This window comes from Phodopus roborovskii, unplaced genomic scaffold, assembly GCF_943737965.1.
Source record: "Phodopus roborovskii unplaced genomic scaffold, PHOROB, whole genome shotgun sequence".
Classification (NCBI taxonomy): Eukaryota; Metazoa; Chordata; class Mammalia; order Rodentia; family Cricetidae; genus Phodopus; species Phodopus roborovskii.
This window is the reverse complement of record NW_026125281.1, coordinates 7,093,442-7,114,919: the sequence shown is the minus strand read 5'-3', so window position 1 is coordinate 7,114,919 and position 21,478 is coordinate 7,093,442. Positions and strand designations below refer to the sequence as shown.

The 21,478-nt window shown below is 40.6% G+C and overlaps 1 protein-coding gene across 1 annotated transcript in view; it reads right to left on the bottom strand.

Annotated features, from left to right (window-relative positions):
• The window catches only part of Lrrcc1 (leucine rich repeat and coiled-coil centrosomal protein 1), a 28,712-nt gene extending 10,575 nt beyond the window's left edge, over positions 1–18,137 (bottom strand). The window contains exons 1-10 of the mRNA XM_051196833.1: positions 17,896–18,137; positions 14,394–14,599; positions 14,053–14,118; positions 13,200–13,367; positions 11,242–11,417; positions 10,933–11,142; positions 9,495–9,691; positions 7,860–8,007; positions 6,995–7,143; positions 2,501–2,705 (exon numbers count right to left, since the gene is read on the bottom strand). Of these exons, the coding sequence (XP_051052790.1) occupies positions 2,501–2,705; positions 6,995–7,143; positions 7,860–8,007; positions 9,495–9,691; positions 10,933–11,142; positions 11,242–11,417; positions 13,200–13,367; positions 14,053–14,118; positions 14,394–14,599; positions 17,896–17,984 (1,614 nt within the window). The 5' untranslated portion in view covers positions 17,985–18,137. The remainder of the gene's footprint in view (positions 1–2,500; positions 2,706–6,994; positions 7,144–7,859; positions 8,008–9,494; positions 9,692–10,932; positions 11,143–11,241; positions 11,418–13,199; positions 13,368–14,052; positions 14,119–14,393; positions 14,600–17,895) is intronic.
• Positions 18,138–21,478: the final 3,341 nt, after the last annotated feature.

The following is a 21,478-nucleotide window of genomic DNA, read 5'->3' as shown; positions in this document are numbered from 1 at the left end:
CAAAAGACCAGAAAGAATACGAAAAGTTCTTACACAGAAAAGCTGCCAGACCTAAGAACTTTGTGGCCACCATAGTAACTGTCCCTGATTTTATTTTATGCTAGTGTCTCTAAATAATGATTAAATGACATTACCTAATAACTAAGCTGTTTTCAAACTTTACTGAATTAAGAATGCTATTATAAGACAAAGTTGAAGCATCAAACGTACTGGCACCAATTATTGTTGATCTGCATCACAGTTTTTTTCCCTTTTTGGCCAGTGATTTCATGCCAAAAGCATGAAAGTGGAAAATCCTTCAAGTACACCATAGATTTAAAAGCTACCTCTCAAAAATATGACTCTACCTACCTGCAATATTTCTACCAACTCTTGTAATTGCTTTATGTAAGTGCTGGTAGAATAAAGACTTAATCCACAGTCTGTATTAAAAACGACGACCACGACTCAATTTCTGCATAGAGCATGGCATCTTTTGAGCTTATTATGGTATGTAATTAGTTTCAGGGAGGAAGCATTAACCCATTTATCCACATCATGGACTGACACAGACTGTGGGAGACCAGCTCCCACATCTGCTCCAGGGAAATAAACAGAATGCCACAGGGGTGGGGTGGAGGTATGTAGGGGGAGTGCTTAGAAGAGAATCTTAGTATTCTCTGAGGGTTACTAAACTTTCCTGTCTTAGGGCAAACACACACTTTCTGCTGGCAACCTTCTCTTTTACTTCAACTTAGTCTCTTTTTATTGACAATCTTACTTCACATACTTACATCTCTCTCCAGATCAGTTACATATTTCTATACTCAGTTACATCTCTTTTCCATACAGCTTCATCTTTCTTGCCTCCAATTACAAGTCTGCACACAGCCCTGACTATCCAGCGGCTCTTTCACACGTCTCTCTCTCTCTCTCTCTCTCTCTCTCTCTGACACGCACGCACACGCGCGCACGCAGCTGAAGATTATCCATTCATTCTCACACTTCTCTCATGCTCACTTTCTCTTGCACATCCGCACACAGCTTTCTTCCACACAGCTGCTCCCTCACCGTTCTGTCTCCATTCCCATGGCCACTCTCACAGTCAAACTCTGGACAATTATACTTACATTTCCAGGCACAACCCAGTCTCAAAACCCAAGCTAAGTCACATACATAGTTTCTCTCAGGCCAGGAATGTCACACTGACCTTGCACATAGCTATAAGTTGGTGAGGGTTCCCAGACAGTAAACAAATAGCTGGACCTTGAGGTTGGGGAGTATGTGCAGGATAAAGTTGCTTCAAATTTTGACCTTGAATAAGCAAAACAACCCCAGGGAAAACACCTGACCTCATGTATATGTCTCTTGGGGCAATCAGACAGTCTCCAGGGCAACCAGCCTGCTTTGAATCTGCTCTGAAGTCTAAAGTTAACTGTCTGTATAAAAGGCTGTCTTTGTGACTGAGATTCCTATGTCAGTCTGCGTAATGTAAAATCAGAATTATGCAGGATCATATTCCTGACTATCCACAGCTAGATGTGTGCCCAAATGATGGCATATTTTCACACACAAGCAATGGGAATACACCTAACGCTGTTCTTAGGGAAGACAGGAGCAACCAGTTTCCATAGCCAGTGACCCCACAGCCTTGCCAGGTGGAGCCCCCTCCAGGCAGCCGTGTGTCTGACGGAGCCCCCTCCAGGCAGCCGTGTGTCTGACGGAGCCCCTCCAGGCAGCCGTGTGTCTGACGGAGCCCCTCCAGGCAGCCGTGTGTCTGACGGAGCCCCTCCAGGCAGCCGTGTGTCTGATGGAGCCCCTCCAGGCAGCCGTGTGTCTGACGGAGCCCCTCCAGGCAGCCGTGTGTCTGACGGAGCCCCCTCCAGGCAGCCGTGTGTCTGATGGAGTCCCTCCAGGCAGCCGCGTGTCTGACGGAGCCCCTCCAGGCAGCCGTGTGTCTGACGGAGCCCCTCCAGGCAGCCGTGTGTCTGACGGAGCCCCTCCAGGCAGCCGTGTGTCTGACGGAGCCCCTCCAGGCAGCCGTGTGTCTGACGGAGCCCCTCCAGGCAGCCGTGTGTCTGACGGAGCCCCTCCAGGCAGCCGTGTGTCTGATGGAGCCCCTCCAGGCAGCCGTGTGTCTGACGGAGCCCCTCCAGGCAGCCGTGTGTCTGACGGAGCCCCCTCCAGGCAGCCGTGTGTCTGACGGAGCCCCTCCAGGCAGCCGTGTGTCTGACGGAGCCCCTCCAGGCAGCCGTGTGTCTGATGGAGCCCCTCCAGGCAGCCGCGTGTCTGATGGAGCCCCTCCAGGCAGCCGCGTGTCTGATGGAGCCCCTCCAGGCAGCCGCGTGTCTGACGGAGCCCCTCCAGGCAGCCGCGTGTCTGACGGAGCCCCTCCAGGCAGCCGCGTGTCTGACGGAGCCCCTCCAGGCAGCCGTGTGTCTGAGGGTCCACTCGTTGATGTTAAGCACCAGTTTTCAGGGCTGCACTCCCCACGCCCTCTGCAATGCGCCCACCCTGATACCTGTGCCTGCTGCTGCTGCGCTTTCTGCTTCTCCATCTTTTCCAGTGCTTTTTCTAGCGTTCTCAAGTGTCTGATGTGATCTTCCTGTTGATCCCGCGCTTTCATTAATTCAACAGTTAGCTTTTTAACTTCATTTTGGAGTCTATGAACTATAAGTTCAAGTTGAGCCTTGGAATGTCTCTCCTTAAAAATAACATCCTTTAGCCTGAAGCATAAATTATACACACAATGGTAAGAATGTTTCACGCACAAAAAAAAAAAAAAAAAAAAAGAAGACGAAGAAAAGAAAATGCCATCAGTGTTAAGTATCTGAAGTACTGTCAAACTCCAATTAGAAAAAAAGAAGCTGTCTCCGGTCCCCTTTGAGAGCACCCTTGGAGCTCTGATACACCCCCACCCATCCCAACCTCCAGCCTACCCCCCCACCCTGTGCCCTACCCCACCTACGGTCCTGCCGCTCTGGTTGAGCACTGGGACAGAGGGTGGAGCCAACAGTCCACCCTACTTCGGAGACCTCTCGGAGCAACTCCGAACAAAGGAGACCTGACTATCCACGTGGGACCACCTGTAATTTCCACCGGCTTGGTCCCTGACCCCGCCTCCAGTCCTCTGCTGGAGTCCCAGGCCCCCTCCCAGAGATCCGCCTATCTCTGCGGGTCCACTTGGAGTTCCTGCAGGCAAGATCCTTGACCCACAAATCCAGGCCCCTGCCAAAGAACGAGGTCTCAGCTGGAGAGCGCCAGTTTCCAGTGAGATCCCACTACCCTGCAAAACCTTCTCAAGTTCCAGTCCAGCCCTCGTCCTCTTCTGCCGGCTATTGGCCAGAGAGAAGCCTCCTAGAGAGCTTGGACCACACAGAGATACAGACATTGAATCTTTGATCCACATAAGCCCATCTGGGAAGGACCATAGAGAGAGGGAAGAGACACCACCAACACCTACAGGAAGAAACTATGGGAAGAAGGCAATACAAGAGAACACCTAACAACAGAAAGACAAACATGACACCACCAGAATCTAGGGAATCTACACCAACTAGAATGGAACAAAACAACAAAGCAGAGGAAGCAGAAGGGTACGACTTAAAAATCACCATCATAAAAATGATAGAGGCCCTCAAAGAAGATATGAGAAAATCCCTTAAAGAAATAGAGGAAAAAACAAACAAAAAAGTGGAAGAAATGAACAAATTCCTTAAGGAAAGTACAGAAAGCCAAGAAAAAACAATTAACCAGGTGAAGGAAACGGTTCAAGATTTGAAAACCGAAATTGAGAAAATAAAGGCAACACAAATGGAAGGAAAGCTGGAAATTGAAAAGCTGGGCAAAAAATCGGAAACCACGGACACAAGCATAACCAATAGAATTCAAGAGATGGAAGAGAGAATCTCAGGCGCAGAAGATAAACTAGAAGAAATAGATTCATCGACCAAAGAAAACCATAAATCCAACAAATCCTTAACACACAATATCCAGGAAATGTGGGACACCATGAAAAGGCCAAACCTAAGAATAATAGGCATAGAGGTGAGGAAGCCCAGCTCAAAGGTGCTGAAAACATATTCAACAAAATCATCGAGGAAAACTTTCCAAATCTGAAGAAGGACATGCCCATGAAAGTACAAAAAGCATACCGAACCCCAAATAGGCTGGACCAAAGAAAAAAAGACCCCTCGACATATAATAATCAAAACACCTAGCATACAGAATAAAGAAAGAATATTAAGAGCAGCGAAGGAAAAAGGACAGGTAACATATAAAGGCAGACCTATCAAAATTACACCTGACTTCTCCATGGAAACCCTCAAGGCCAGAAGGTCCTGGATAGATGTTCTAAAAGTATTAAGAGAACACGGATGCCAGCCTAGGCTACTATATCCAGCAAAACTCTCAGTCAATATAGATGGAGAGAACAAGATATTCAATGACAAAATCAGATTTTCCCAATATGTATCTACAAATCCAGCCCTACAGAAAGTATTGGAAGGAAAATTCCAACCCAAGGAAGGTAACTACGCCCACAAAAATGTAGGCAACAGATAATCCAACTACACCAGAAACCTAGGGTGAAGCAGAACAAATATATTCACAATACCACTGCCAACAACAAACCTAAATCAAACAACCATCAACAATCAATGGTCCTTACTCACCCTCAACATTAATGGTCTTAACTCACCTATAAAAAAAGAAAAAAAAAAAAAAACCCAAAAAACTACAAAGCAATATATGCCTTTGTCCAGAACCTGAAACTAATATTTTGCTGTAAAGGGTCATTTATCAAAATAAAGAAACTTTTATTATTTCACAACAATATTTTACCCCTAGTGTGTTTCAGCTTCAGGCTAGACGTGAACTTATTTATTTATTTATTTATTACAATGTTCTGTCTGCATATATGCCTGCAGGGCAATAGGGCACCGGATCTTATTACAGATGTGAACCACCATATGGTTGCTGGGAATTGAACTCAGGATCTCCAGAAGAGCAGCCAGTGCTCTTAACCACTGAGCCATCTCTCCAGCCTCCTAGATGTGAACTTTTAAAAAGCATTCAGTATGAATAAGGTATAGTCACTGCCCTCAAGGAGCTCAGTATCAGGGGAGATCATTTTAAGTTCCAGAATCAAGAAGATACTAATACCACTGGCTTTGAGATCTAAGAAAAAGGTGGCAGAATAATTATTTCTAGTTTTGGCAGCTGGCAGAATATTAATGACACACCATTTACTAAGGCAAAGAATATAGAATAAGAAGCAAGATGCTTCTTTCTCAGGATGGGCTAACCTGCAAACATGAGAAACATAGAAAAGGCATCAACAAGTCTATTGCCCAAGGGGGTCGAAACAATAAAGATACTATACTGAGACTCACTTGTTAACATAACATTATTCTAGGATGGCACAGAGAGACTTCATGGATATAAGGGCAATGGATATAAGGCACACAAAAGAACATCAACAGCTGTGAGGCATGGATGGAGGTAAGAGCAGAGTCTGAACAACTGAGACTGACTTTTCAAGAAAGCAACGAACATGAACCATGGACAAGAGGTACAAAAGGTAGATTGTATAAAGCTAATGAGAAAGCATGGTCCAAACATCACAAATTCAACAGAATCTGGCAAGCAGTTGAGAAATAACTGCTAATATACTACAATTAATACCTATACTATGAAATGAAGCAAAAAATAATCACATATAGCACAAAGCAAGAGATGAAAGAATGCCAAGCCGGGCAAGGTGGTGCACACTTGTAATTCCCAGCACCTGGGAGGCAGAGATAGGTGGATCTCTTTTGAGGTAAGGGCAAGGCTGCTCTACTGTAGCTCTGTAGCTCTGTAGCCGGAGCTACAGAGTGAGATGTTGTCTCAAACACAACACAATACAACAAAAAGAATGCTAACATTAAAAGGAATTTCAATTATAATACAAAGGAAACAAAAATAAAACAACTCCTAAATTAAGCTTTGCTTCCTTCTCAAGAGTAGAGGAGCCCTGTCTTCTCCAGTCTCCCTGTGACCCCTGCTGCATGTAACAGCTCTTTTTCTGAGGGTCATTGGGTCCTATTCCCTTTCCCATGTCATCCTCTCATCCTAACCTCTATGGACCACAGACTGATGCAGAGAGAGCTCAGGTGACAAAATCATGGAGCTAACCCACTAGGGACCATTGCAATGGAGGAGGCCCACATGCAGGGCAGCAGGAGTACTTGCCTTATGAATAGCCACTGTCCTTGCTGTAAATTCCCCATGAAGCCATGGCATTCCCTTTCTATGGTGGGATTCAATTATTGGGCACATTTCCCCCTAAGCATTGGTATATTGAATGATTCCCCCCCCCCAATCTTGTGATTCTGGCAAGAAATTAATCACACACAGGAGTAAGATAGGTTTATATTATAGAAAGTACTGGGATTGAAAAAAAAAAAAAACCAAAACCCTCAAATAGCAGACCAAATAAACAAGAAAAAAAAATTAAGAAAATAATTAAGAAACTTGCCCTATGTGGTACCAAAGCTAAGAGGAAATGAGTATATGAGAGACTAGGATTCATAAACCTTAAAGAAAAATTTGCCAGTGCCAGCCCTTTACAAATACACCATTCTACAAAGCATGTCACCCTTAAAAGTAAACGGAATGTTGGTGGCACACGTCTTTAATCCCAGCACTTAGGAGGCAGAGGCAGGCAGATCTCTGTGAGTTTGAGGCCAACCTGGTCTATAGAGCTGGTTCCATGACAGGCTCCAAAGCAATCCTGTCTCGGAGGAAAAAAAAAAAGCATGTCACCCCTACCCCACAGTCTTTTCTTAATATTTACTTATAATGCCCACATTCCTGACATTTCCCAATACAAGTGATCAAGTAAATGTGCCCCAAATTCTTCACTTATGTAACAAGAAACCACATATATTCATTTCCCCCCCTAACTTCCCATTCCAAGACCAGGAATTTTCATGCTCTGTGAGACACCTTCAGGGTCATATTTTTGCCTCACCTGTCTGTGGTAATAAGAGCCAGGCTGTGAACATCTTTTTTCTCACTTGCTTGCTTATGCAGCTCTTCAATATAATCCATAAGTTTCTTTTCAGCTTGCTCAGCTTTCCACCTCATCTCTCTCTCTTGGTCTAACTGTTCCAAGAGGGACTAAAAGAAATAGCAATGCTTCATGGATTTGGAAAAAGTTACCTAACTTCTCACTGCATCAATCCTTTCACTTATTTTACAATAACAGAACCTATTGTAAAAAGCTACAGTGAGAATTAATGAACTTAAAGCACACAGAATAGTGCAGGGTACATAATCATATCAAATGATCATTAGCTGCTACTGGTAGAACAATTGTCTAATCCCACTATTAGAGTATATTTTCTATAGTGCACAGTAGAATAACCAGTACTCCCTAACATGTAAAATGAGGGCAAGTTAACCAATACATTAAGCAAGTCTTGAATTTTTAAAATAATTTGAGCATCTCTGAATCCTTTTCCAAAACTGGGTCTCAGAAAAACCAACACAGTTAGGGAGAATACTACTTTGAGAAAACATTGAGATTTCTTTTGATATTTGAATGAATACAGCATACAGCATCCCCCTCAAACTAGGAACTATTTCTCTGGGAAACAGGAATTGGAAATTCCTAACGGTTTCTCCTTCAAGAAGAATGTAACATCATTTCAAGTGATCTGACCTTCAGCAAAAGTAAAAGCAGTAACATTACAAAGTCTGGAAATGGGGAAGGGTAAAAGAAACCAATTCCTATACTGATGAAACTATTTGCTGCTTATAAAAATGGTTAACTTTCTAGGACTTTGTATTTAAAACTAAGATTAGTAAGTTTTCCTTAATTTTCTAAACCATACCCGGTAAGTGTTGTCATCCGAGACACTCTTGTCTACTTTAATTATGTCAGTCTTCTGCTCGTCTAAGTCTCTTAAAATATTACAGTTTACTAAAGACGATCTTACGTATAAATCTTTAAGGTACGGCTGTCTCATTTTGCGATTACAACTGCAAAAATAAAATGCAGAAAATAATTCAAAGTACAGTTTATAATGTCTTACAATACAAACACTTGTAGCCACATAGGTAAGTAACATTCTTTACAAAACATATTATGTAAGGGGCTGAAGATATGGCTCAGTATTTAAGAGCATTGGCTGCTCTTCCAGTGGACCTGGGTTCAATTCCCAACACCCACATGGCAGTTCACAACCATTTGTAACCCCAGACCCGGGGTCTGATGCCCTCTTCTGTTCATTAGTGGGCACCAGGACATGGTACCGACACACATGCAGGTAAAACACCCATACCTATACAATAAATAATTTATTAGCAAAAAAATATATTAAGTAATAGGAAGTTGGCAAGCTAATTCATAAATTTTATAATGGGTGTGCTTTGTTCACTCTATTTAGAGTCAAGATTTTTTAAAAAGATAATGATTTTATATGTGTAGTGTCCAACATATTCAAGATGAAATATACTATGGTCATATAATACAAAAATTTGGAAATATTATTTAATTACCCTATGGAACTTAAAAGCTAAAAATTGACACAATATAGCAGAATAAACTGATTCTATCAATAACCAGAGTAATAAGAAAAATATCCTTATTATTAAAGGACTGAGTGGGTTTTATACATGAAAGTATAACTGGATCTTTTGAAAGAATTGAAATAACAAAGAATACATTAAAAATTATGCAGGAAAAATGTGTAGTCTTTTTTGACTTGCTATCATGGTTAATACCCCTGCTATGAAAATAGACATCAGACTTTTCCAACCACATGTCGATCCTAACTTAGTTGATACTGTTTAGCTAGGCCTTGGCCTCCTGGCTAGATATGCCTACATATAGAGGAGAAACTAGTCAGGAAACACAAGTGTATCATCCTTACTTCCCACTGTATGTAATACAGTGGTATTTTGGTATTATACATTTCTTAACCTTGGTAATGACAATAAGAAACTCTTTTATATGCACATCCAATTGGTATACTTCTGCAGGGATTGGTTCCAGAACCACCCGCAAACACCAAAATATCTAAATTTTCAAGTCTGTTACACAAAATGGCATAGCATTTTTACATATAACGTGCATACCTGAGTATAATTTTAATATCCAATACAATATCCACCATAATACCTAATATAATCATTTTATTATACTATATTATTTAGGAAATAATGACAAGAGAAAATAGTCTGTGAATGTTCAATCGGGAGTAATATTTTAAAACTAGTGAATGATTCATGTCAATAAAGATGTAATTCTTTTTTTAATTTTTATTTGATCAGTAGTGGGCTGAATCCATGAATGCAGAAATGGTAGGATATGGGGGCAGGCAGATAGCTGACTAACTCTTAAGTGTCCAGGCTGAAAAGGAAAATGATCTCCGATGTCAGTAAACCATTAGATATACCATCACAAAAGCCAGTAAGTAACTCTTGCCTGTAAACCTTATTCAGATTACTAAAACCAAAGCCTGTACCTTACAAAGGCACCGTTGTTTTTATTGTGGTGCTTAATGGTTTGAATAGTTCTGGCATAATATGGGATTTTTGTTCTTCTAGGAACTTTCCGAGTGTACTCTTTTCTGTTTCCATAGTCACTTTCAGAAGTTACGTCTGTGTCTGTTTTTGGTCTGAGGTCTTTCTCGGGAACATTATCTATTAAAGAATTAGAAGTCTAAGAATATAACAAAAAAGAAAGAACAGAGAAATAAAGCCTGTTAAAAGTTCTGCTCAATATAGTTAAAATGTAAAGTTTTCTTAAATATTAAGACATTTTATAAGATTAAAGATTTATAAATTATGTATCTATGAAACAGAAGACAAGAAATCCAGCTATGACAGAGGGAAAAAATAAAAAGGCTTTTTGTAGCTCAAATCTCTTACAGACAATTACAGGGAAAATGAAACAGAAACAAAACAAAAGCAGAAGTTAAAGCTAAAGGCATCAAAAAAAAAAAAAAAAAAAAAAAAAAAAAAAAAAAAGGTAAGACTAGTCTAGATGGGAGCTGATACTTGCAAAATGGACCAGAATTAGACCAGTTTCAATCTCAGACTATTAGTTTTCTATGGAGAAACTGTAACAGCAAAGTACAAAAAAATAAACATTTTTGTGCTGAAAACCAGAGGATTAATAAAAGGCAGTTTAAAAAAATGAAATATGAACTGATACTTAATACAAAATCAAATTAATGCTAAATAATGCCAACATTTTTTTTTAGAAAACTCTAACAGAATCTAAGAGTCCAGATGCAAAACATTCAGTGTCCAGGATATATTTCAAAAGTGTTCACTAGGAAGATTTATAATGAAAAAGGCACATGAGAGCAAGGTATGTTGGTATATGCCTATAATCCCAGAACTTGAAAAGCAGATACAAGACACCATGGTCAGTATGTATTAACACCTCATCCTAAAAAACTTAACCAAGGAAGGAGAAACTAGAACCTTCATGAACTGCTATTAGGGACAAAATTCCAGAAACTCTTACTCAAAAGGTAAGATAGGAGAAGCAACTGCACATTTAGGTGCATAGCAGAGAGAAATCAAAACTTGACTATAATGTCATAATCATATCACTCATAATCATATCACTCAGCTGCCAGAAGGGAGTTAGTCAAGTGTCTATGGACTGGCACATATACAAAGCAATAACATACTATTGGCAATACAAGTACTAACACTTGTGAAGGAAAGCAACAATAAAAAAAAAAAATGAGTGAAAAACATATCCTATTGTTTTCCACCATATATATTGCTATATATAATCCTATTTTTATACAGAAAACAAAAATACAGATATAGTATCATTATGATGTTTTTTGCTGGTCAACATATACAATTTTTACTTCATCCTCTCTTAGCTAGTTTTTCTTTAATAAATACATATTGGCCTTCGGAAAAATAAAAATAAATTACTTCATTGAGAAGCTGTAAGATTTGATCATCTAATTTCTGAAGTTTCATCTCATTCTGAAAATCGTTTTCATGATTAATTTTTTCTGGTTCAGAAGATGGACACACAGATAAAAGGGAGGTCAAAACATTATCTTCTGGTGTACTGGTAAACTGCTCCAGTGGAGGCAATACGTCCATGGGTGGTGCTGCCATTGGCAGATTATCAATGACCTATGACACAAAAACAAACCCAAGTCCTTTAAAGTTCATATTCTGATACAGTAACACTTGCAGGTAACTTTCCTCTTAGAAAAAATGCCAACGCCCTACCTCATCTTCACTTATATTCAGGGGGGAATCAGAAGAAACTAAGTTATCCAAAAGTCCTTCTAAGCACTGCAGGCGTGATGAGTTTATTTCTTCTGAATTTACTGGCTCACCAAATATGTTCTTACAATCTAAGATTCTCAGTTGCGGCAAAGTCTGGAGAATGATTGCTCGGTACCCTTGGAAGCAAAGTGTTTGAAATCAAAGAGTAAGTATTTTAAAAAATTATTTTTTTAAAAGAAACCAAGCTACTGCATATATATTGCATGAATGATAAACCAGTCCCATGAAGCACTTATCAAGAATAAACATTAGGTACTCAATATCTTCAACACACAATCAGTAAATAAAGAAGAGATGAAGCATGCCCCATCCATCCCTGATAAAGTTAAATCACTGAAACCACCTGGCTGAAAAATTACCTCGAGATTATAAATGGGGGAAACCAGTGGCATTTTATTCTGAGAAGGAAGTTAAGCAAGGCTTTTGCTTATTTTAATATGACCATCATAAAATGAAAAAGAAATGTACTTATAGTGGCAGAATTTCCCATGAGACATTAATGCAATATCCCACTTTTTCTTTTTAATAACACATAATCAATATTAGAATATGCAATATCAAGTATTCAAGAAAAAAACATATTCACTTTTCTTAAGAACAATTAAACAATAAACCTGACAAATCAACATAGAAAGATTCAATTTTGCTCAAGTAATTTCTTTCCTTCCTTCGTTTTTTTAAAAACGTGTCTAGGCACTTTGGCTGTATGTATGTCCATGAATGTGTGTGCCTAGTTCCCACCACAAAGGGAGGCAGAAATGAAGTTATAGGTGGTGTGAGTTAATGTGAGTAGTGGAAGAGCAGCCAGTACTCTTAACCGTCTCTCTAATTCCTCAACAATGTCTGTCTGTCTGTCTGTCTGTCTGTCTGTCTGTCTGTCTGTGTCTCCCCCTCCCTGGATTCCCTCCCCTCCCCTTTTTAATGTGTATAATTCAAGGGACAATGTTTGGGCATCATTTCTCTTCTTTTTCCATGTGGGTCCTAGGAACTGAACTCGGGTCATCGGGCTTGGTGGCAAGCTGTACCACCTCACTAATCTCTCTCAAGTAATTTCAATACTAAATATTTCTTAGAAGTATCAATTAAGTGGTCAGAAAGACCTCAAAAGAGAGAGGTCTAGAAAATCAATGTTAGACCTTTTTTTTTTTTTAAACAAAGATTTACTTTATGCATGTGAGTATTGCTTTAATACATGTATGTGCCACATGCATGTCTAGTGACCACGGAAGAAGTGAATAGGGGGATTGGAGCTGTGGATGGGAGTGAGCCACCATGTGGGTGCTGGGAAACAAACATGTAAGTTTAAGCTTTCAAAAGACACATTAATAATGTGTAAATTCCTATGATGCGTGACTGTAATCCCAACACTCAGAGTGTGGAGGGAGGGTTCATGCTTAGTCTCCACTTCACATCAAGTTTGAAGCCAACCTGGGCTACAAGAGGGTAAAGGAAGGAATGGGGGAGGGAGGGGAGGAGGGAGGGCGCTGACCTGTTCATCATTTATACTTTTTTTTTTGTTTTTTTTTTTTTTGAGATAAGAGTTTCTCTGTGTAGCCTTGTCTATCCTGGAACTGCTCTGTACACCAGGCTGGCCTCAAACTCATAGAGACCCACCTGACTCTGCCTCCGAGTGCTGGTACTAAAATCATGTGCCACCACCGCCTGACATTATCCTTTATACTTTTAACAAAGAAGCAATTTAGTTTTTTTTCCAATAATTGTTTTTATAATTATGTATTTCTAAACATATCAAAAAGCAAAAAAAAAAAAAAACCCAACTCCAATCTGCAAAGCTTAATACTGAAATGAAAGGGAGTAATGGACACCAATTTTCAGGAAATAAATGCTTTTACATTGAAGTGTTAGAAAGGTTTCAAACTAATTTAACTGTTTCCTACCTGGTACAAGACAGATGGGATTACCTTCTCCATTTTTCTCTAAAATGAGATTGGTTAGGAAGTGCAAGCCTACTGTACATTGAAGTAAGTGATGGATACTATCTATACAGTTACTATGCAGGTCAATATATCTAAGCTTATACTTCAGTCCATGAAGAGGCATCAGCCCTGCAACAGGAAAAAAGTCTTTTAAGGCAAAGGAACAGCAAATGAAAATAATTAGATAAATTTTGTTAGCTCTAACTGGTAATTCTAAGAATTTTGAAACTTTATAAGTCATATTACTTTAATAAAAAACAGGTAACAATTTAAAAGTATTCTTAGACAAAACTGACCACATGAAAAAAACTGATTTTAACTTTTAGGATACAAGTCCTTACAATCCTTCATATTTATATTGTGTAATACAGTAGACACTAGTTGATTTTATATTAAAATTTAATTAAGTACTCAGTCCCTTGCCCAACCAGTCATATTTCATGTCAATAATCACATCTGGCTACTGGTAGCAACACAAGAGGGCACCAGTACAGAAAGTTTCCCTCACTGTCTGGGGTTTTACTGGAACTACCTCTTTCTATATGAGTACAGTTAATTATTTAAGGTAAAGCATAAGCCTCCTAAGTGGGCTTCCCTCACTTTAGCTTTTTCTGCTACTGATCATCCTCATCTTTATCTCTACTTTTTACATGGGTATGGTTTTTGGCAGCAACAATAGTTTTGCTAGAAGTCTATCATTTGGGTAAAACCCTTGGTCAAAACATCACTCTTCTTTGGAGTTTCTCAACCCTGAGCCAAGTCCTCACATACTGCAGAGTTTAAGCATTATAAAAAAATAAGCAGAATCACTTACCACTAAGATCACTTATGTGATTATAAGACAAATTCAGTCTAGTCAGATTAACCAGTGCTTCAAGTCCTAAAAACAAGGTGGTGGGGGGGATAGCTTTTATAAGGCTTAAATAATGAAACAGCATCATTTCACAATAATAACAGTGAAATCAACTGCCAGTTTTTGGATTAGTTAGCTATTTAAAAAGATAGTTTTATGGAAAAATAAACATTTTCCACAGTGGGTTTTATGGTCAATTTTCAAAATTTTATGATTCTATTAATTCCATTCTTTGGAAGGAAACAGATATAATTTTTTTCATTTTTGTTTATATAAAATACCATATGTAATAGTTTACAAACCTTCTACTCTTGTTATCAAATTGCAGGACAAGTTTAAAGTGCATAGTTTTGTCAGTGTGTTTAGTCCTTCAATTTGACTTATTTGATTGGATGAGAGATCTAAATGTCGTAGGTTCCAAATGTGATCAATGGCTGTGATCTTGGAGATGTTATTACAGTGCAGATTGATGGCAAGAAGGGATGAATTTAAAGATAACTCTGATATGCTATAAAAGAAAACATTATAAAAACAGATTTAAAGGCAAGACTAAATAGTTAAAATTATACAGCACAACTATGATGAATATGTGTTCTACTCACTTTAGAAAAAAAATTCTCCCCATTTTTTGCCTTGCAATATTTCATCACTTGCCATACAAAGTAATACTTTGGTCCATTTATACAAACACAGAAAGACAAACAACTCTGGGTACTTTCAGCTTGCATATGCAAAGTAAGTATTATATATAGTAAAAGCAAAATTCAACAGTCAGTAATGATAAAGCAAAATCCAACAGTCAGTAATGATAAAGCAAAATCCAACAGTCAGTAATGATAAAGCAAAATTCAACAGTCAGTAATGATAAAGCAAAATCCAACAGTCAGTAATGATAAAGCAAAATCCAACAGTCAGTAATGATAAAGGCCCCTGAACACTAACACACCATTTCACGCCTCTGCTTCATTGCTCTGTTGAGCTACTGCAACATCCTGTGTCCCCACAGATGCGTCTTCATGCATTTTGAGCATCTCACCTCTTCTTAGATCCATTCCCCCTTCCTTTCCAACCCAATTTTTGTGTCTGTTTTGGTTTGCTTGTTTTCACAATGAAGGCTAATTTATACTGCCCAAATATCCTTGGGTGTGCAGCCTTCCACTAGAATACGGTAGACTTATTGGGGGGAGTGATATTCTTAGAAAAAAAAACTGACCCTTCCTCATCTAGTAGACTTATTGGGGGCATGCCTAAGAATGAGCAACTGCAACCTTTAAAGCCGTTTCCTTTTCTCACTTAATTGTCATACCTCTTAGCAGTTGGTGCATGTTTATGGCAATTAAACAGACCAACAGAAACCTGACATAACTCCAGATCTTATGCATGAGTTTATAACTTGACATTCTTTACTGTTACTCAGAATGTAGTTGATTTCTAAGAAACCCATTCCTTATTGCTCTTTCTGTGGGAAGGCTCTGGTCCTCTAACTGCAAGTTGGAATGCAATTCCTCTGAACAGAAGTCATGTCTCTACTTCCTTCATTACCACTTGTTAAGTGGTACTTGCCTAGTAGGACACAGTAGTAGTTCCACTGAACTACAGTGCACAGTTGAGAGATGCTGGGTGAATGCAGTTAGGAAGAACACACATAATGGTCAAAGGCTTCTGTGCTATTATTTTGTGCTGGCTATTATAAAGTTGCAGAGAACCTACTAACTGGCAGCAAGGAAACATTTGCAAACTTCAAACCACCAGTTTCTAAAGGTACCTGTTTGAAGTATTTACCAATTACCTTGCTTGCATCATTTACAAAATTATTTAGGGCCATATGCTCTAAACAGCCATGTGTTCTCTGACACATCAGAGCTTATTATTGCTGAACTTAACTGCTCACCAGTTGCACTATCATACAAATTATATACTGCATCTAAAAGAGGAAGCCCCAGACTCATTTTTTTTTTTAGAAAAATTACCTTGCAGATTTGTGGGTATTAGTAATACATATAACATTCACATAGGCAGCATCCTGGAAATGATAACCACATTATTAAATATAAATGCAAGCATTCCTCTTGAAAAACCTCTTCCCTGGAACATCTCAGATCAGGACTAAGACTAAGCTGTTTTAATATATTATAAATACCAAGGTTCAGATAGCGTAGGCACCTCCACAAAGACACAGAGACTTCTGCAGTGGATATCCAATACAACAGGATATCCAATAAGAGTCTTAATGAAGGCCCAGCATCGATGATCTCAAACCAGACCAATGACTCTTGGCAACTAACACTTGCAAGTAAAGATGTATGGACAAGGGAGTTTACCATGTCTCACTGCAGCTTTCATGATGAGATTTTAATTTTTTTCCTTTCTTATTTTTTCTCTTAAATTTTGTTTTATTTTTTGAGGGTGGGGGGTTGCAGGGGAAAAGGTAGGATGCAAATGCATAATGGGAAAGGTACATTTAATAATTAAAAAGGAAAGAGAAAAAGAAAGCGGGGAGAGGAAGAGGAAAAGGAAGGAAGGACGAAAGGAAGGAAGGAAGGAAGAAAGAAAGAAAGGAAGAAAGAAAAAATAAAGATGGGTCCAGGAGACCGAGAAAGGCACTGAATAGTCTGGGCAGCATGAAACAGGGTCAGCTAAAAAAGTTATGTGTGCTACTTTCAACAAGAATATGATGTGTGTCTGACAGTGCTTATGCAGAAAGAAATTAAAAACAGGTGAGAACTGAGAAGCAAGAACTGCAGGCCAGGAACAGAGCAGGCCTACTGAGCGGCTGGCCCAGGGATGCAAGCCCCAGATGCCACTTTTCAGACTCAAGAGAAGGGAAACCAGGAACAGCAACAGCTAGCGGGAACGAAATGGGAATAGAGAAGTGGGGTAGAAGAGCTCAGCGGGGGACAAAGAAGAACCCCAGGCTCTGCAGAGAGGATACAGAGGAACCCAGGCTCTGCAGAGAGGATACAGGAGAACCCAGGCTCAGCAGAGAGGATACAGGAGAACCCAGGCTCTCAGAGAGGATACAGAGGAACGAACCCAGGCTCAGCAGAGAGGATACAGGAGAACCCAGGCTCTGCAGAGAGGATACAGGAGAACCCAGGCTCAGCAGAGAGGATACAGGAGAACCCAGGCTCTGCAGAGAGGATACAGGAGAACCCAGGCTCTGCAGAGAGGATACAGGAGAACCCAGGCTCTGCAGAGAGGACACAGGAGAACCCAGGCTCAGCAGAGAGGATACAGGAGAACCCAGGCTCTGCAGAGAGGATACAGGAGAACCCAGGCTCAGCAGAGAGGATACAGAGGAACCCAGGCTCTGCAGAGAGGATACAGAGGAACCCCAGGCTCTCAGAGAGGATACAGAGGAACCCCAGGCTCAGCAGAGAGGATACAGAGGAACCCAGGCTCTGCAGAGAGGATACAGGAGAACCCAGGCTCAGCAGAGAGGATACAGAGGAACCCAGGCTCTGCAGAGAGGATACAGGAGAACCCAGGCTCTGCAGAGAGGATACAGGAGAACCCAGGCTCAGCAGAGAGGATACAGAGGAACCCAGGCTCTGCAGAGAGGATACAGGAGAACCCAGGCTCTGCAGAGAGGATACAGGAGAACCCAGGCTCTGCAGAGAGGATACAGGAGAACCCCAGACCCTGCAGAGAGGATACAGGAGAACCCCGCGTTCCGCAGAGAGGGTCGGGAGGGGCTCCGGGCTCGGCAGGGAGGAACCCGGGGCTGTGCTGGGAGGACCGGGCGGAGCCCCCGGGAGGAGCCCCCGTCCCGCCCCCTCCGTCCCGGCGGGCGGCGGCAGCTACCTCTGCAGGCCTTTGTCCATGAAGCTCACGTCCCCGCAGCTGCTGTCGCCATCCTCAGGTTCGACTTCGGCATCCACCGCCGCCTCCATGGTGCCGGCGACGGGGAATGGGTGTTAAGCGGCGCCCAGCGCTGGATCCCAGCCTGCTCACGCCTCCCGAGCGCTGGGAAGCAGGCGGAGGCGGGGCGAGGACTCCCCAACCGCCCGCCGCACTTTCCCGCCTTGCGCTGCCGCAAAGCAGGGCGCCCCCGCCGCCCGAAGGCGGCCCCGACTTTTACGGCATCCGCCCTTTCAGCACCGCCGCCCCGACTTTCCTCAGGGCCCTGGGAAGCTTTGTCAACTTCGTGATTTGCTGGTACCGGTTCCCCGTTTGGTCGCTGCCTCTCCTGGGAGTTCGTTAAATATTTGTGCATTATATATGTCGGTCCCCATACCAAAAAGCATAAAAAAAATCACTCAATTGCAAAGCAATCACCCCGAGATCCTTAACTGGGCTGTTCCAAGGTAGGCAATACAATGGGTTGATTTCCCCCTCACCCTCTCCCCATATCATAGATTGATTTCCTTTCAAGGTATTCATTTCCACAGTCCTTCAGAAAGGCTCACTAAATGGGAGGGGATGCTGATGGCAAGATGAAATGTGTTCTAATAGAGCCAAGGCATTTGTACACCTGTTAATGAACGGTTATGGGGAAATGTTCTGATAGTACAGTGGGCAAAACCTATCTACAGTCTCAAGGATGTTTAACCCTTGCATTGCAAAGGTAAGAAGACAGAGCCACCAAAATACAGGTTTCTTGACTACCGTGCATGTAACTCGTTTTGAGACTACTCAAGGCTCCGTGATTGAGTTCAGGACAGATTTTTCATTAAAATATTTTGTTATTTTTACAACAGAAGTTTTGAGGCTGTGGAGATGGCACAGTGGTTAACAATAATTGCTGTAACCACCTACAACTACGACCTCAGGGACCTGACGCTTCTGGCTTCCACTCCTGTGTGTATACCCACATACATACAAATCATTGAAAATATAATCTTAAAAACAGTGGGGGAGCCGGGCGTTGGTGTCACACACCTTTAATCCCAGCACTGGGGAGGCAGAGGCAGGAGGATTTCTGTGAGTTCAAGGCCAGCCTGGTCTACAGAGTGAGTTCCAGGATCGGCTCCAAAGCAATAATACAGAGAAGCCCTGTCTCGAAAAACCAATAAAACAAAACCAACCAACCAACCAAACAAACAAAAAATCAGTGGGGAGGTTGGATGGAGATATGGCACAGTTATCAAGACACTCAAGAGGACACAGATTCTATTCTCAGTGTTCAAGTGGCAGCTCACAGCCATCTGACTTTCTGTTGTTAGCCATCATGGAAACATGATGCTTCCCAACTGCTCTGGGATTTCATATCAGAATAACAAATACCCACTTTCACAAAAACAAACAATAAGTTCTGATACTAAAGTAGGTAAAGAAGGAACCAAATTTACTTGGTGATATGACTATGAACTAATGTGACTGTGATAGAAGCCATTGTGGAACCTTCACCAAGTCTAGAAGTACCATATGCTCCATCTTTTTAAATCTTGGTTGTAGACCTAAAGTATCTAACCCAGCATACCATGAACACACTTGCACACAAATTTATGTAACTACCCTCACAATAGCTAAAAGCAAAATTAATATGACATCTACAAAACATAAGTGGATAAAGAAAATGTAGTAGATATACACATCACAATTTTATTCAGTTTAAAAGAAGTTTCAAATCATAACAGTATGTGTAAATTGCATGAAACTGAGTATCAATGTATTAAGTGACATAAAGCAGACCAAGATAAATATCACATTTTCTAGGTTACATATATGTGCATATGTATGATGGGAGATGTTCTTCTGCTGCTATGTTTCTCTTATTAGTTGATGAATAGACCACTGATTGACCAGTAGAGGCAGGAAGATAGGCCAGACTAGGAGATGAGGAGAAGGCTGAGGAGAAAGGAGAGAGAGGCCTCAAAGAGATGCCATGTAGACCCCGGGAAGATAGGATGTGCCACACATTCTCTAGTAAGATAAGGCAATGTAGAAATACATAGATTAGTAGTTATGGGTTAATAATTAAGATAGCTAGCCAAAAAGAAACCCTAGCCATAGGCCACCAGTATTATAATTTATAGATCTCTGTTCGCTTATTAGGGGTTGAAGGGTCTGGGTGGACAGAAACCTCCATCCATATATATATGCGTGTGTGTGTGTGTGTGTGTGTGTGTAGGATATCAAAGAGAGGAAACCATGGCAATGGGCGAAGAGGTCTAATGTAAGAAGAGAAGGGAAATGAGTGGGTAACAAAGTGGAGCCTTCACGACAGAGTGAGAATTGCTTTGTAGGAAGGTGGGAGCTAGAAAGGAGAGATGGGAGTAAGGTGGGAACAATTAGAAAAGTATAAAGAAATATTCATGCAGATGTCACAGTGACCCTCAAGGCATTGCTATTAAAAAGATATCAGGAAACAATTGTGCAATATATATCTAGAATTTTTTAAAATTATTCCACTTTATGGAAATAATGCTATAATTTGATGAATAATGATATTTAATGTTATAATCAAGGTAGTCAGTTCCCTCTAAAACATTTTAAAGTTTTTTGATTAAATAAGCAATGGTAATGTTTTTGGGGTATAGAATTATATCAAATATGTGTGTGTCCTGACCAAATTAGAGAAATTTACATTTATTTCTTATATACCTTATATGTTAACTTATAGATAGTTTGTGGCACAAATTAAATATATTTACCTAGGATAGAAACCTGGTTTACTTTCCTTCTGATATATTGAAGAGATGCTATGTAGTCTCAATGTTGTATGTGGCCACATCCCGCATCTCTCCTCTAAATGTGAACGTGCAGATACCTCACAAATTACAATATACCTTAAATCATTATGTTAAAAGACACAGGAAAATCAGACATTGGTGGTGCATGCCTTTAATCCCAGCACTCAGGAGGCAGAGGCAGTCAGATCTCTATGAGTTCGAGGCCAGCCTGTTCTACAGGTCAGGCTCCAAAGCAAAACAGAGAAACCCTGTCTTGAAAAACAAAACAAAACAAAATGAAACAAGACACAGGAGAACTTTATATATTCAGAATTCTGGGGACCATCAACCTTTTCAAATTAGCAGTGTAGATTGGATTGAGTAACGTTTTCTGAAGAATCAGTAAGGGCATATTTTCAGCTGCAAACATTGTGTGGTCTCTGTCATCACTGCTGAATTCTGTCAATGTAGAGAGGCAGAGCAGACAGAGAGGAATCACTGTGTGTGTGTGTGTGTGTTTGTTTGTTTTTGTTTTGTTTTTTTGGCTAGAGTACACTCACTCAATGTGCTTAGAAAGTACATTACACAAACCTTCCCTTTTAGTGAAAATATGCTAAATATGACTAGAGATAATTCTTCCAAAAATTGCTAAGGTTTCCTGGGTGGAAAAGTACATATACCAACATGCTAAAATGCTGTGAACACAACACATACCTCTCTTAGTGAGAAATGAAATTTGCATATTCTTTTATTGTGTATTTAAAACTTCTAAT